The sequence below is a fragment of the Talpa occidentalis genome, unplaced genomic scaffold, assembly GCF_014898055.3.
Source record: "Talpa occidentalis isolate TD23 unplaced genomic scaffold, MPIMG_talOcc4v2.1 talOcc4.8, whole genome shotgun sequence".
NCBI classification, from domain to species: Eukaryota; Metazoa; Chordata; class Mammalia; order Eulipotyphla; family Talpidae; genus Talpa; species Talpa occidentalis.
The window spans coordinates 29,234,981-29,252,010 of NW_023605194.1; the positions used below are offsets into that span (position 1 = coordinate 29,234,981).

At 44.2% G+C, this 17,030-nt stretch overlaps 1 protein-coding gene across 1 annotated transcript in view; it reads left to right on the forward strand.

Moving 5' to 3' along the window:
• The window catches only part of ALOX5 (arachidonate 5-lipoxygenase), a 41,144-nt gene that overhangs the window by 8,132 nt on the left and 15,982 nt on the right, over window positions 1-17,030 (forward strand). Inside the window, exon 4 of the mRNA XM_037497513.1 lies at window positions 10,272-10,394. Coding sequence (XP_037353410.1) covers window positions 10,272-10,394 — 123 coding nt within the window. The remainder of the gene's footprint in view (window positions 1-10,271; window positions 10,395-17,030) is intronic.

Here is a 17,030-nt window from a genome sequence, read left to right on the forward strand (position 1 = left end):
GCAGGGGCTGCCTGTGCTGCTCCTCAATCCCCAAGCTCTACCTAACACACTCCAGGGAAACACAGTGAAGAGATCAGGAAGAACGCTTGGGACCAACCATAATGGCATTTAGGAGCAGTGGGATGGCAAAAGCTTGAATTCGCCTTAATATTCCCCCAACTCCTTTGTAGGGAGAGTCCCTCGCTTTTTTTTATGTCTTCTTATAATAATAGCTCGATTATAAAAATGGTACATGATCTACAGCAAAATTGACAGATCTTTAGGTAACAGACCAAGAAAAATAGAGGGCTGAAATTATTAAATTAGAAATAAGAGGGACCATCAAAACCAACCTCATAGGAATTAAAATTTAAAAAGGGAATGCTATGAGCAACGCTGTGCCAACAAATTAGAAAACTTAGACCACATGCAAATTTCTAGTAGAACAAAACCTGTCAAGTCTCAAGAAGAAATTATCTGACTAGATCAATCACAAGAAAATCAATTAAATTAGTAATTTTTTAAACTTCTCATAAAGAAAAGGTCTGTCCCAGATGACTTGGCTGGTGAAGTCAACCAAATGGTTGAAGAATTAATACCAATCCTGCATAAGTTCTTCCAATAGAATAGGAGCAATAATAGAATAATAGAAGCAACAAAAAATACATCTCAACTCTTTGTGTGAGACCAGCATCAGAGCAAAACCAAAGAAAACTATACACCAATATTTCTTATCATATAGATACGAACATTTTCAACAAAACACTTAAAAACCAAATTCAGCAGCACATTGAAGGTATTATACAATATGAGCAGGTGCGATTTATCCCAAATTTGGAAGATTAGTTTGATATAAAAAAAAGAATGAAGGCCTCCCTGGTGGTGCAAGGGGTTAAGCACCACACTATGAAGCAATCCACAGCCTCTGCAGCACGAGTTCAATCCCTGGCTGGCCAGGGAGCTACCCACATGGCGCAGCAGACCTCTCCTGACTCGCCCGCTGCTCCCCTCAGCAGTGTACTTCAGTCAATCTGCCTGTTCTGTTCCCCACTCTCTCTCTGGTGAATCCTCTCACCCCCACCCCCACCCCCGCATCTCTAGCCTGTACCCCAGCTCTTGTATGCATAAATAAATAAATCTTTTTTAAAAATCAATAAATGTAATACACCCTATCAATAAAGAACCAAAAAAAAAAAACCCACAAGATCATCTTAATAGATTTTGAGCATCTCAAAAGGCTGATGTGCTTGCATAAAAAAGCATTTGACAAAAATCCAACATCCTTTCATAATTTAAAAGAATACTCAAAAAATAGGAATTGAAACGAACTCATTAAAAAAAAACTCACAGTTGAGCAGGGCGGCGTCAAGGCCAGGGCTGGACCACATCCTCCACGGCATCTCCAAGGCAGGACTCTGAACTCCAACTTCAGCAACTCCATAAGAAGGCATTTCTAGGTGCAGACATGTCGCTCCTGGTTTCCATTTTATGAGAAGAACTGAAGTAATGAGTTTCATGCAGAAAAAGCTCTTGAGGACACCTGGCAGTGCGTGCTGGAACGAAAGAGGACTCCATGAACATGCAGTGGAGTGTCTGGGAAAAATAAGGTACCTTGGATGCCTCCTAGAAAATCACCCACCTGGCATGTGGGATGCAAATGGCGGAATCCACCTCATTGCCTGGAGATCACCCTACCACCTTCAGAAAAATTGGTCTCAATGATGCAGTTAAATGACCTCTCTACAGAAGACAGTGACTGAGGTCACTGCAAAATGAATGGTTGTGACAACAAACCATAACAACCAAACATGGTTGGCTGTCTCAAGTCTGAGGCCAAGATGCCCAGATGACCAAAAGACTCCTGGAGCAGACAAAGGATCTGGAGAGAGGAACCTGCCAGCTGGCTGAGACCCAGCAGAACACATGTCGTGGCACGTCAGTGCTTCAAGGAGGGCTGAAGCTTTGGAAGAAACTCAGCCAGCAGCAGCAGGAGTGCCCCACATCCATGCTGGTGGAGGCGGAGATGGATGGGGCTGCCGCCACCAAGCCAGTCAGCCATGGAGGGAACCACTGGAGAGCTGAAGGCAGAGAAACAAATGACAGCAACATCCTGAGGAGCAGCAGGAACGTCTGCAGAAACTGAGCACATCTGAGACCAGGTACACCCTCTGAGGCTTGCTGATGGGACAGTGCTGCAAGGAGGTTCACTCAGCAAGCAACAAGGAGAGCCATTAAAATGGCCAGTGGAGGCAGACTTTGAGAAAGTGCACTTGTGGTTGCTGCTGCAAGGCAAGGATGAGGTGGAAGAACACTCCTAGGAAATACAATGTGAGTATATTCAAGGGAGGCAGCCTCTGAGCCTTCTAAGTCCTGGAGTCCGTGCATAGACATTTTTGTTCACAGCTTAGGTGCTAAGAGGCAAAAACAAAAAGCCAGTTACCTGGAGCTCAGTGGGAACCAGCACAAGATGGAGGCAGAGGCTGTCATGGAGCAGCTGAAGGAACTGAAGCAAAAGGGCGGCAGAGACAGAAACCTCCAAGAAGCCTGTCTGAGCCCGGAAAGAAGGGGCTGAGAAGAGCGAGGCATACACTGAGCCGATGGGTGTGCAACTTGCTGCAAGAATCCACAGGAGGCTGAAGCTTATCCACACTGGAATCATGGAGGAGCCACTCCAGCCAGTGTGTCAAAGACCAGGGAGGAATGGAGCTGGAAATCATTGTCCTGAACAACCAGGCGACAGACCCCATAAACCACAAGTCTTTGAGGAAATGTGGATGTCTGAGACAGCCTGGTGAGCCACCATACCAACACACTGCCGAGCATTCGCCGTCAAGCTTGGGAGCAAGAGAACACAGTGAGGCGCAAACAGGTTCCAGCTCTTAAAGGCCTCGGTTAAGGACCAATTCGTGGGGGTGATTAGCAGCAATGAGACACAAGTGTAGAAGGCCAGATAGGAGGCTGATGAAATGGCTGCCCAGCTGAAGGCTGAAGCAAAGAGAACAACATCCTTAAATGTGAGGACCGTGGAGGGTGGGCTGGCAGAGCACCGAGACCAGCTGCCAGACTATGAGAGCCAGAGCATCTTTTGATCTTGCACCGTCAGAGGAGACCCACACGGCTGGCTAGAAAATACTAAAAAGGCTCCCAGGAACTGGCTCAATTATCCATATGAAGAACATACCTGCATAAGGGGGCAATTTTTCTTGCCTACTGCTTCCCGAAAAAAATGAGCTATCATGAGTTCTGTGAAATAGTCTCATGTGCAAAGAAAAGGACCTCACACCTCAGAGTCAATAGCATGCTTAATAGGGAAAAGCTGCATGTTTTTCTCGTAAGATTCAGAACAAGGACCTCAGCTTTTGCCATTTCTATTCATAATTGTACCGAAAGTCTAGCTAGGCAAATTAGACAAGGGCAAGAAAGGTGCCCACACTGGAAGACAGAAAGTGAAACCATTGCCATTTGCGATGACATAATCTTGTATACAGAAAATCCTAGGGAATTCACACACACACACACACACAAATAATGGAACTGCATGTGAATTCCCTAGTGTGTGTGTATGTGTGTGTGTGTGTATCCTGCAAAGTTGCAGGATACAAGATCTATACACAAAATTCAATGCTTTTCTACATGTTAGAAGTCAAATGTCAAAAGGAAATTGCAGAATCAAATAGTACAAGTTATTGACATATATTGACAATTTTATCTTCAATACTCTAGCCAGTTTTCACAAGCAGTGTAAGGGTATGCATTTCATCAATATTGGTCCCAGCTGGGTAGAATCTGTTTTTTTGTATTTCTCATTTATATAGGGGTCAGTCATCTCTTTTTTTTTAAGATTTATTTATTTATACAAGAACTGGGGTACAGGCTAGATGCATGGGAGGGTGAGAGGATTCACCAGAGACAGAGCAGGGAACAAAACAGGCAGACTGACGAAATACACTGCTGAGGGGAGCAGCAGGCCAGACAGGAGAGGTCTGCCGCGCCATGTGGGAATCTCCCTGGCTGGCTGGAAATCAAACCCGCGCTGCAGAGGCTGTGGACAGCTTCACAGAGCTGCGCTCAACCTGCTGTGCCACCGGGGAGGCCCAGGGGTCGATCATCTCTTAACACTTTATCCTTCTCTCCAGTCTCAGGAACCCATTGCTCTCAAGTATAGTTTCAGAAATTCCCACAAGACCACTAAGTGGTCCCAGCCTCAAAACTGTCTTTTGCTCCTTCCTCTTTCCATCAAAAACTTACATTTCCATGAAACAATGAAAAAGCAAGAAATAGAACTTCACACGTGTAGATATTCAGTATGTTACAGAGGGCACTGACAATAAGCAATGCCAGGGCTATTAGGCATCCATCCAGACGGGAGATGAGGAGAAAGAGAAAAAATTAAAAAAAAAAAACAAAGAGAGAAGAAATTAGACTTTACTTCATGTCATTCAGAAAACTCATTTTTAGATTGACTAGATTTAAATGTTAAAGACAAAACTATAGAGGTTTTAGAAAATAGATTATTTATGGCTTCAAGGTGGGGAAAAGATTTTTCAAACAAGACTCAAAAAACACTAACTATAAGGAAAAAGTTTTCACCTATATTGAAACTAGGAATTTCTGCTCACTAACAAATACCACAAAGAAAGTAAGATGACAAAACACAGAGTGATTAGCAAATATTATCCTTAATATACCAAGAACCCCAAAAAAATTATAGCAAGAGAATTGTTTGAGCAGTCACTGAGCAACACGTATATGAGCAATACAAGGACTGACTGTAAAAAAAAAAAAGTGGTCAGCTTCATTCATAAGCAGAGAAATCAAAAGATCACAACAAACTACCACTAACACACACACACACACACACACACACACACACACCATCGCACCAAACTGTAACAGTTTGAGATGCCCAAGTGTTAGAGACCTATGGGAAGGCACTGCTGGAAGGAGTAAATTGACACACCCTCTGGAGAAACAATTTTGCAATATCTAGTAAAAATAGAAGCTACAATATAATCTACACCCCAAACATTCTATTCTTGGATCCAAATCCCTGTTCATGTGAAACTGGATACATGTACACATATGTTCACAGTAACATCCATTACGAGATCCAAAAACTGGAAACCTCTCAATGTACATCAACAGTAAAACAGATAGTGAAAATTCTACCCTGCAGAGAAAATCAACAAACCACTATTCCCCACAGCAATGTGGAGGAACCTCATCAATATGGTGTCAAAGAATAGAAGCCAGACAGTCTGGCCAGTTCATAAAGCTGAAGGAAATTTATTTAGCAGTGGAACAATAAATAGCAAGGAAACTTATAAAAGCAAAAATGGTGATTGGTGGGGTGAATGAAACTACATAGTTTGAAGGTACTGACAATGTTCTTTAATCTGCGTATTGGTTTTATAGTTGCTTTGTGCATTTTTGCATGTGTGAATGTGTGCATTTCTATATATACATATATCTGTGTATTATAGATTTCATAATAAAATTTTAAATAAAACTTCTGTCTTTACTATCAAGTGTGGGAGAGTAATCTGATCATAATGTGAGTAATGTTAAGGAGCTATGAATTTGAATTTTGTTTTAGATTATTTGTGTGCAAGCCCCTCAACTCAGATACCTGAGGGTGAGTTTTGAGACTCTTGTACTCACTACCCTGCACAAAGCATTGCCCAAGAGCTCTGCACCACCCATCCCCATCACAAAGAGCTGCCATTATTTCTATGCTCCTTCCTTGGCTTTCCTCCGCATTTCAGCACTGTGGTAATATTCCTCAGTGACCACTCCAGGTGTTCCTGGTCTGTAAAAGGAAGCAGTCCCAGTTTGTGTGATGTTAAATAGTTGCCAGAGAAGCAGGCAGTTTTTGTGTCCTGTTCGAGGAGTGGACAAGTGTTAGCAATGCCACACTAATTCAGACTAAGATGTTAATGGCTGATAAGTTATCTTACAGGTATTTTGTTAATCTATTATTAATTTTTGTATATACTTATTTTCCAAAGTGTTCCCTGGAGCATTGGTCCTAAAACTTTCTCCCCAGAAAAGGACCCCATGGTAAAAACAAATTTAAGAAATTTCATGTCATCTCCCCCTCCTGGAGTTTCACAATGCAGAAAAACACTGAGAATTCTGAGAAATTCCATGGTCATGGACAACAGTTAATTTTTAACCCAGTGTTTTCCAAGAGAATGTAATATATGATTCTCAATGTCCTGCTAAATGAGTGCTCTCTGGAGCACCCTTTAGGAAACACCCCTTTACCAGGGAGAAGTAGATTCATGATGTGTTTGTGTCACAAGGATGGGGTTTGTGGCAGGCTCTAGGGAGAGGGGCAGAGGAGTTTTCGGGTGAGATAGTTTACCGCTTCCTTAGATTTAATCACCATGTTTTCTTTCGCATTTCACTTATCTGTCCTTTGCACACCCCTCCTGTGCTTCCGGTCAGGAAACAGTAAGCTTTGCACCATCTGCATAATCTTGGAGTTCCTTTTTCACATGAACCCTCAGGCTTCCAGATCAGAGTTACGAATTAAAGCAACAACTTATAGTCTGCAGTTAGTAAGTCAGGAAACCATCAAAGCCAGTGGGTCCTTATCACTCAATCAGCCAGACAGGACGATGGAAACACAAGTCCTAACTCAGCGCCCGTGGGCGCTCACTGTGACTGCATATACCTATGTAGTTCTTAATCTACATCTTTTAATTGAATCCTTCTGTGACTTCCTTGATTTTTTGTCACTTTGCATGCTCTTTTGAAGAGCAACCAGTTATCACAGACTCCATCCATAACTTCAGTTTCCACAGAGCTCACCATTATATGAATAGCCCCCCTTACTCACCCACTCCTGGTGATGAACATATGGGTGGTATTTCATTTCTAGCTATGACAAGTCACCCACCATGAACTTCCTCATGCATCTCCCTATCTCAGCTCGCACTAGGAAATACTCCTGAAAGTAGACTTGCAATCTTGCAGATCACAAATCATGTTTTCTAGATAGGATCTTTTTTTTTTCCCAATGGGCTTCTGCCAATTTTCATTCCTAGCTGCTGTTTCTGAGGGATTGATCCTTTCCTACATCATCAACACATGTCTCACCTTGAGACACTTTCATCTTTGTCAATCTGATGTGTGTGAAATAGTATCTTATTGTTTTCCTCATCCTTAAATTAGCACAGATTTCTTGCTTAATATGACTGTACCATAACTTACCAACCCTACAGATGGATATTCAGCTTGAGTCCCATAGTATATTTGTTTGGTCATTTGGGCAGTATAGTTAGTGCTGCAAAAGCAACCTGGTACAAATACTTTGATAATTTTGTTCCGCTCAGATTAATTTCCAGAACTCACATGACTGGGTCAAATCACCCTTTCTTTCCTTGTAAGAAATACTGACAAAAATTCTTACCCATAATTTTACAGCAATTTTCAGTCCCAACAATTGTGAATGAATATATACTTTACCCAAACCTTTGCCAATACCTGATGACATTGATGTTTTCAATTTTTTAAGCATGTAAAAATCACCAAGTAAGACCCCCATTCTTGTTTAAATCTGCATTAATAAGCATCTTTAATTAATAACAGGTGAATTAATAAGCATCTTTGAATTGCCTATTTATGTGCTTTCTTTTTATTTTTTGTTAATTATTAATCTTAAGGACCTTTTTATATATTCAAGTAATATATTACATGTACAGCGCAACAGTCTTCTGTTGTTTTTGTTGCAGAAGATTTAGTCTTTTATGTTCTTAGTGATATGTTTTTCTTTATAACTGGGTTTCCTGCTTTGCTTAGAAGATCCTGTCTACCTCAATGGTACATAAATACTTGTAGTCCGTTATGTTTATAACTTTGTTTTTCAATAGAAGCCTTTAATTTATCTGCATATAATTTTTACTTGATGAAAAATGGGCTCAAATGTCACCAGTGTCATCTCTTCATAGTACATTCCTTCCAATTGCCTTGGGATGACACCTTCAGCATGCAAAGCCGGCAGGTGCTCTGTGAAAGCTGCTTAATCTCTCTGTGCCTCAAGTTTCCCATCTGCGGGATGGAGGTGACTGCTAGTACTATCTTATAGGGGCGTTGAAAGAATTAAATAGGTTAAACTATGAAACACAGAATCCTGCTGGTCACATAAAAAGCATTACTACTGACTGTAGTAATGAGGTTACAAGAGGGGGCGTTGGGAGGGTAGGGAAGGGGGGACAGTAGGCTGTACTTCTAAAATATATATACAGTCGTGTAAGACAACGTTACCTCAATTTAAAAAAAAAAAGTTTTCAGAAGAAACACAAAAGGTAAGCCAGGGAATAACAACGAACAAAAACAAGCATAAGCCAGTTTCACCTGATATTCATGTATCTTCTTGGGTCTGTTTGTAGATTTTGTCTGCTTTTCTTTCCCACAACTATTTTTTCACTATCATAATGTTCTAATAAATGTTAATCATTGTCTTGTTATCTCGCTATTCTTTTTCAATCTCATGACGACCACTGCTTTGAATGACCCGCGTAAGCGCTTTGTACCAGCATTTTAAAACTACTCCATGGTCCCTGTCACTTTGTCCTATGCCCTTCCTCTAGTAGAATGCCCTTCAATCCAATTTCTAGTTTTCTCCATGCAGTTCTTGCCAATGTACACCTAAGGAAATTAGGGTGTTTACCCACTGGAGTGGGATACTTTTCTCTGTAAATAAATATTGCTGGGATAAAGATAATTACTTGGTTTTTAATAGATACCCTCACCCACACCTTACTAAACACGTTTACTGACTCTAACAATTTTAATGGTAATTTTATAGTTACCTGGCTATTCAATCATATTTTCTAAATGATGATGATTTTGTGTCTTATTTTCCACCATTTACATCACTGACAAGTGTTTTTTTTTTTTAATTGCATGACTAGAATTTCTGAAACAATTAATAGCAAAGATGAGTATCCTCACTAGGTCTTGATTTTTCGGGAAATACTTTGGATATTTTCGTTTGTTAAAATTAGACTTCTTGTTATTTTCTAATGAACACTCTTCCCAAAATCCTCCTTCACTCACCAATTACTGGATTTGATATTAAAGGCTTAGATGATGTTTGAGAAGGGGGTGGGGGAGTCTGTTAATACTTTATATTCTCGCTGCATTTTCAGTATAGCAAATGAGATATCTAGAGATAGCTTGATATTTCTCTTTTCCCAGAAGCTGCAGGGAGCAGCTCTCTCCTTTGCATCCCAGCTGCACAATATGGGGCATTTGTGCCCAGACTGCTACCCAACATAATCCAGTAGGCACCCTTCCTCCCTTTACTTCCCACCCTTTTCCTTCCCCTTCTTGTAGTCTTGGTTCTGCAGTCAGATTTCCAGTATTTTTTGTTTGTTGGTTGGTTCATTTATTTTGTTTCTCTATATTCCACACATGAGTGAAACCATCAATATTTGTCTTTCTCCTCTGACCTACTTTGCTTGGCATAATTCTCTCCAGTTCCATCCATGTTGTTGCAAATGGCAATGGCAATATTTCTGTTTTTTTATAGCTGAGTAGTATCCCATTGTGTATATATACCTCCTCCTCTTTATCCTGTCACTGGGCACTTAGGTTGTTTCTATATCTTGGTTATTGTGAATAGTGCTGCAATAAGCATAAAAGTATCTCTCTTCAATCAGTGGTTTTGTATTCTTTGGATACATACCAAGGAAATTAATCGGGGATTAATCAGAGATCATCTATTTTAATATTGTGAGAAACATCCATTCAATATGGGGGAATATATTTTGATCACCGCAAACTCTGAACCTGCTATTGACAGACCTGTGCACACTGCTGGGAAGGCTGCCATTCCCCAACCCTGATCACCTCATGATTTCTGGGGGACTCTGACCAAGGTGGTGGACTTTGGATGTGTAGGTCTGGCATAACAGGACAACCTAAATCACTGCTACCTCCCATGAAGAACAGAAGACCTATGCTGAGGAGACACTGCCATTGAGTGTCATCTCAAATAAATAAGGTCTTCTAAGGTCTCATTTTCCAATTCCTTTTTGTGCACACCTACCACTCTCTACCCCTCTGGGATGACCAGTCTCAGGTGTAGAGGCCTCCTCAAACCTCCCACTCTGGTGCTCAGGACACAGCAAAGCTGGCTACTATGGGGCCAGAACCTCACAGGACACATGCCAGCTAGTGTGTCTGAGATGGCAGCACGACCTCAGGCCACACAACCTTTCCCTGAAGCAGCTGACCCAGATGCCAGGTATTTAACACAATTTTTTCTTCTTCATGCTCAGGTGGATGGAGTGGAACCCCGGCTTCCCCTTGAGTATTGATGCCAAATGCCACAAGGATTTACCCCGCGACATCCAATTTGATAGTGAGAAAGGAGTGGACTTTGTTCTGAACTACTCCAAAGCGTAAGTTTATGAGAACTCAAGGATGCTGGGCAGCCCCTCCAATGCTCGGGCCTGGAGAAGGACCTCACTCCTTTCCTTGTGGGGACCTGCCCTGGGGGAGTAGCTTGACTGAGCCACTCTTCCCAAATGCATTTGATTATATCTGGCCATAGAGTGGGTTCTCAGTGCTTCTTCACAGCTGAAATACTGCAGGGTTTTCAGTCTCTAAGACCCGCGCCTCCCTGCATGCTTCTAAAGATACACATTCCCAGCCCCATCCCAGGGCTACAGGAAGGACCTTTGAATCTCTTCCCTGATACTTTGGGGAATTCTCACTATCACACAAATCTGGAAAATCTTAATTCCATGGCTCTGCAAACTGAATGAGCCTCAGACCATCCTGAAGAGCTTCAGTGGCTCCCAGTGTCAGGGTGACCCAAAGGAGGAGCATCTCCCACAGGACACTGGTCCCTGGTAAACAAATCCAGGAGGGAGACACACGGGGTAGAGAACCACTAACCCAGTCAGTTTCTGTGGCAACATTTGCCTACTTGTATAGCTGCTCCCCCTTCCGAAGGGCATCTCTTTTGGCCAGATTTTTTCCAGGAAAGCCACCAAGGCTTGAGCCAAGGCCTTCTTCCTTTGAACATTTTGGAAGAACTCTATACACACCTGTACATACACACACACAGCTTCACAATCAGCATCTGCAGGGAAGCCCCTCACATCAGAAAGACCTCATGCATTTGTCTCCCAGAGGCCTCTAAGTGGGGGGGGAGACAGAAAGTGCCTGACACTTGTCAAGTCTCAAGCTCACTGGTGTGAGTGCTTTCCACATAGAATCAGCTATTTTAACCTTTCACAGCAACCCTGGGACATAGGTACTGCTCTTAATCACTTCCAGGTAAATAAACTGAAGCTCCACTAGGCCCAAGTCAAGGAATTTGCCTTAGGACATACAGGCAAATGGAGAATCCAGCATTTGAATCCCAGGTCTATCTGGGTCCAAAGTTGAGGATTTATTTTCCACTGCTAAAATTGGGATCAACTGCAAAGGAAATTTTAAACCAAAAATACAATACCCAACATGTGGCTCTCTGGAAGCTTCAAGGTGATTAAATGCCTCAATTTCCACCCAGGGCTTGACACTGCTGAGTCAAAGCCTTCTGTAGAGCAGAGTCCAGACCAGATGGGACAGGCAGGACAGAAGGCTCTTGAGAAAGGAACAGTTTAGGGAGAAATGGGGATAGTGAGGCACTGAGGTCAGAGGAGATGATGCTGCTTTGGGGAGTAGTGCCATCTCCATTTAGTAATGGTGGATGGTAGAGAGATGGATAGTGGTGGACTGAATGAGCGGTGGGTGGTAAATGGATGCATGGGTGGGTGGGTGGGTGGATGGATGGATAGTGGAGGGATAGAAGAGCAGATAGATGGATAGATGGTAGGTTGGCAAGCATATGGATGAATGGATGGTTGATGGAAAGAAGGAAGGATGGAGGGAGGGAGGGAGAGAGAAATGATAGATGGGAAGTAGATGGATCATGGAGTGAAAACCAGGCTTCAGCTTTACAGGTATGCTTTCTTAAATGTTCCTGAAGATCATTGCAAATCTTTGTATCTCAGGAGCCTAATCAGCAGCTATCAAAGAATAGGTGCCCAGTAAACTCTGTAGAAATGAATTGAGTATAACCCAGATGGACCTCACAATCTCTCTGTCTCTGTCTCTGTCTCTGTCTCTCTCTCTCTCTCTCTCACACACACACACACACACACACACACAGTTACCTTCTATTGCTCATGTATCCCCATCATGACACCCTAGATCAGTGGTTCTCACTCCTAACAATGCATTTACATATTCCATGCCACCAAGCCCCACCCTACCCAGACTGTACATGACAAACCCACAGCCAAGATCATATTCAACTGTAAAATATTGAAAGCTTTTCATATAAGATCTGGTATAAGGATGTCAACTTTCACCACTACTATTCAACATAGACTTGGAAGTCCTAGCTAGAGCAATTAGGCAAGAGAAAGATATAAAATTAATCCAAACTGGGAACAAAGAAGTAAATCTATCATTATTTGCAACTGACTTGATAATATATATAGAAAACCCTAGACACTTAAAAAAAACAATTGAAATAATATATCAGTACAGCAGAGGTGGCAGGTTACAAACCAGTTTCCAAAAAGCAGTTGTGTTCCTATATCCAAACAAGAAGAAGACACAAAAAATGGAAATAGGGGACCTCCCTCGTGGCCTAGGGGTTGGCTCAGTGCTGTCACCCTGACTGCCTGAGTTTGATCCTTGGCCAGGGAACTCACCCATATATAGCGCAGCAGACCCGTTTTTCCCACTGCTCCCCTTAGCAGAGTATTTCAGTAAAATCTGCCTGCTCTGCTCCCCATTCTGTCTTTAGTGAATCCCCTCATTACTTATAGCTCTGGCCTGCACCCCAGTTCTTCTATTGGGATGTACAAAAACAAATAAAATCTTTTTAAAAATGGAAATATAGTACCTTCTCACAGATTGGCAAAATTAACATTATTAAAATTATTAACATCATTTTACCCAAAACAATATACAATCCTATTAAAATTTCAATGGCACTTTTCAAAGAAATAGAACAAGCATGACTTAAATTCATATCAAACCACAAAAGACTCCACATAGCTAAAGCAATCCCGACCAACAAAGAGAAACAGTGATGGTATCACACGGCCAGATTTCAAACTATGCTACAAGCTATAATAATCAAAACAATGTGGTACTGTAGAATTGAGGCTACTAGAAGGGGAGTTTGAAGGGGGAAATCAGAGTAAGGAGGGGGCTACTGTGGACTATGGTGAACTATGGATGACTTTGTGGTGGGCATATATGGCAACATTTGAAGGGTGTGCTCCTATGCTTCTAACTCATTTGCAATTTTATAAACCAATGTTGCCTCAATAAAAAAAAAAGAGAAAAGGAAAATATTTGTAAATAAAACATCAATGCTAAAATATATATTAATATTCAAATACATATGTAATATATGTATTATATGTATATATACATTTCTGCCCTGAAGGAAGAGGTGGATGTCTAAAATAGTCAACATAAAACACAATACGGTGTTTTTAAGAAACAGAGAGACTACCACATGCAAAGATCCATTGGCTGGGTCTACTTGCAGGACGAAGAGTTGTGAAATTTCCTAATGACATCAAAGGAAGAGCAGCTTATGTGTTTACTCACCACTCACTGCAGCCTGGAACTTGATTGCACGTTAGCAGGGCTAATAAAGGAATGTCCTCTTCAAAGGAAATTGAGAAAACGTGCTTCCTTCCCAGTGGTTAGTAACTGCAGAAAAGTGACTGAGTTCTGGGAGAGGTGACCAGCCTCACACAAGAACCAGGGTACTTGGACCCTGACTACTGCACACTTCCTTGGATGAGATGGAGGGAAGGAGAATCCTTCTCCCTGGGGCCACAGGGGCACCCCACAGGGGTGGTCCTGGGAAAGCAGCATCAGCAATGCTGCTGTGACCTGCGTTCACCTCTGCCGGCCTGGATTTCAACATTCAGTAAGAGTTGGCAATGTAAGACCACAGGCGCCTCTGGCAGCTTCTGAGGGTTAGATGTGAGAGCTCGGAGGTGGGGAAGAGGCTGAATGAAGACAGGGAAGAGGGCAGGATGTGATGTGGGATATTCAGTTGGAATTCAGGTCACTGGGCAGAAAGGCTGAGAGAACCCAGGGAAATCCTTGCCATTAAGCCTCTGGCTTGTAGGGGAGATGGGGTGGTCATCAAAAGGGGATGCTGGGGAAGAAGAGGTGTGGAGGGCAAGGTGAGTTCAGTTTGTTGGCATGCTGAGGGTGAGTGCCCCAAACTGCCTGTGATGGCAAGGGTCTGGGGACAGTGGGACATGCAGCTTGAGGCGAAGCACAGAGCCTCAGTGAGCACTGAGGCAAACCCTTCCAGAGACAGGCGAGAGAAAGGCAAGGGGCAGAGGACCAGAACGGGGGTGGCGATGTCTGACAGCCCCAAACAGACTGCCTGCTGCATTTTGGAGGTTGGACAAAACTACATATATGGCTGCACCTTGAAGGAAGTTGGTGGCAAACGGGGGTTTGAAGCAAGACAAGTCCAGGAGGCTCAGCATTTTAGTGTCAAGAAGAGAGGGGTTGGCTTTCAGATGCTTCAGAGAGATCAGGAAGTTTGGGGCTGATCAGAAAGATCCTTTGGGTGGAGTCACTTGGAAGTCATCAGTGCCCTGGGTGAGAGCACTGTGGGGGCAGAGAGGAGACGAGGCAAAGAGGAGTCATGGTTGAAGACTCTTCCGTGAATTGGGTGTGAAGAAAGGGAATGAATTGTCAGAAGCCTCCAAGGGAAAGGAGCGGGTAGAAGCACGGCGAGCCGGGTTATGAACTCTCCCACTGGCCTCCCAGAGCACCGTGGCTTTAATATTAGTAATAAGTGATTGTCAAGCTACTAGTTGCTAATATTTATTGAACTCTGTTTATGTGTCAATGCTTCCCACATTTCATGCCAGTCCTCGGAGTCAGGGGCAATGCCTATTGCTCATGATGACGGAGTCAGAGAGAAGTTAGAGACGCCCAAGACCACATGGCTAGGATGTGAGAGGCCCGGGACTTTAGGCCAGACCCTAAAAGCTCCCATCTCAGCTGCTCTCTCTCACCGTGGCCTGGGCTTGCGCAAGAGCTCCCAGCCCCATCCGGGATTCTTGTGTCCAGACCCCAGCATGGAGGCGCTAAGTCTCAAAGGTCCAGCCTCCTAGGGTTCTGATGGGGAAACCATACCCAGCTGGGCCTGACTGTCTCCTCTGGGTCAACAATTCCTGACAGACATAAGCCCGCAGAGGCAGAGCCAGGACCTGGCCTGTGTCCCAGTGGCTAAAGCCATAGCCAGGCCACCCTGCCTGCAGATAAACCTGGGCCTGCCCATGGGAAACTGAAACTTGTTGGGTCGTCAAGGTGGCCTTGACGAACCTCCCAGTTGTGGGCAGCTCTGTTTCCAAGCCACTTCTGGGTAACTGATGACATGTTTCCTCCAAGTCATGTCTGGAACTTGGCCCGTCCTCATCCTCTTCAGTAAGCTGTGCCCCCATATCAAACAGCAAGACTGTGCCATGGAAAATGGAGACGATGTTAGAGGGAAAGGAGCCAGAGAAACAAAGGAAATGAGCTTGTGCCGGCACTTTAGCACCAGCTTCTGCCTGGCTGTGCCATTACCTGGCTATGTCACCATGAACAGATTCCTCCTCATGCAGTAACAGATCTTAAAGACCCTATTATGCTTGGTTATCTATAAATATCTGGAAATATTTTGCCTGTAGATGACATGCAAATGTTTTCCTCCTAACTCACTTCTTCCTGGACCTGTGGCTTCTGCTGTTTTCCATGCCAGCCTTAGGGTTGAAGGTCAAAGGGACCCAGCTAGGAATACTGTGGCCCATGTGAGGGCCCGTGACTCACTCCTCAATCCCACGAGATCCCTCGATAAGGGAGGCCAGCCTGGACCTCGGGGCATCCCGGACCCAGGACCTCTTTCCTGGGTACCTTCTAATGCTCGGCCTTGCTCAGGTCTGTGGGGACTGGAGAGGCCCGGGAAGGCCTGTCCTCCCCCAGAATTAAGTCCTTTTCCACACAGACTGACACAGTCTCGATGAGGTTTACCTCTCTATTTTAACAAGAGTTTCTGTCCCGAGATACTCAGCTGACAAGGGAGGCAGAGGAAGAGGGCTGTGGACCGTGAGTGAGGAAAGAGGAAATAAGACTGAAAGCAGCTCTGGCTGAGAATTCCTGGCCCAGGGCCTGCCTGGCAGCGGGAAGGCTGCGGCACCCTCCCTGGTCAGCACACAAGGCACTTTTCCTTCCCCTTCAGGGGCTGGAGGAAAAGAGAAGATGCCAGCCACAATTGGAAGCTGATGCAGCATTATTCTCCAGCTTCGAGGTGCTAAGAGCCTGCTGTATTCAGTCACCACTACCCAGGCTGTGCTCCAGAACCTTCAGGTGTCAGCCTCTCAGTAACCTGCAAGCAGCTAATTCTCCCAATTCACAGAGATCACAGGCTTCATGGCCCCAGCCACCTCCCCCAAACCCATGGGTCTCTAGCAGTCCCAGGGCAGCGAGAACAAAGGAGAGACCCACTTGCTGAGTGAGAAAGGACTGCAAGGAGTCTTCAAGCAGGTGGCATGGGAGGGCTGTTCTGTCCCGGTGCCTTTCCTGAGCCTGGCAGGGCCAAGGGGACCCCCACCTGCTTGTCTGTGGAGTCCCGCCCTTGGTCACGTGGACTGTTGCCCTCATCCTGTTCACAGGTGACGCCTCCAGAGCCTTTGTCCCCATCAGCCAGGTTCTCTCTGAACAAAACACCCAAACTTCAATCCTCTGACTCTGCTGGGTCAGGGAGGGCATGAGGAGGTTTTGTGACTCCCAAACCTTCCCATGCCAACACTCAGCCCCTAGCCAGCCTGCCGCCCAGGGGTGAGGGCCAGGTGCTGGACTAGTGCATTAAAACCACCTCCTGTGGAAGGGGCCAGCTCTGCCCTTCACCTTTTGGGGGTGGGTGGGCAGGAAGGACAGCCCGCTCGAGGAACACCATGAACAATGTCCCCTATGCCTCTTGGGCAAAACCCATGCCTGTGCCTTCT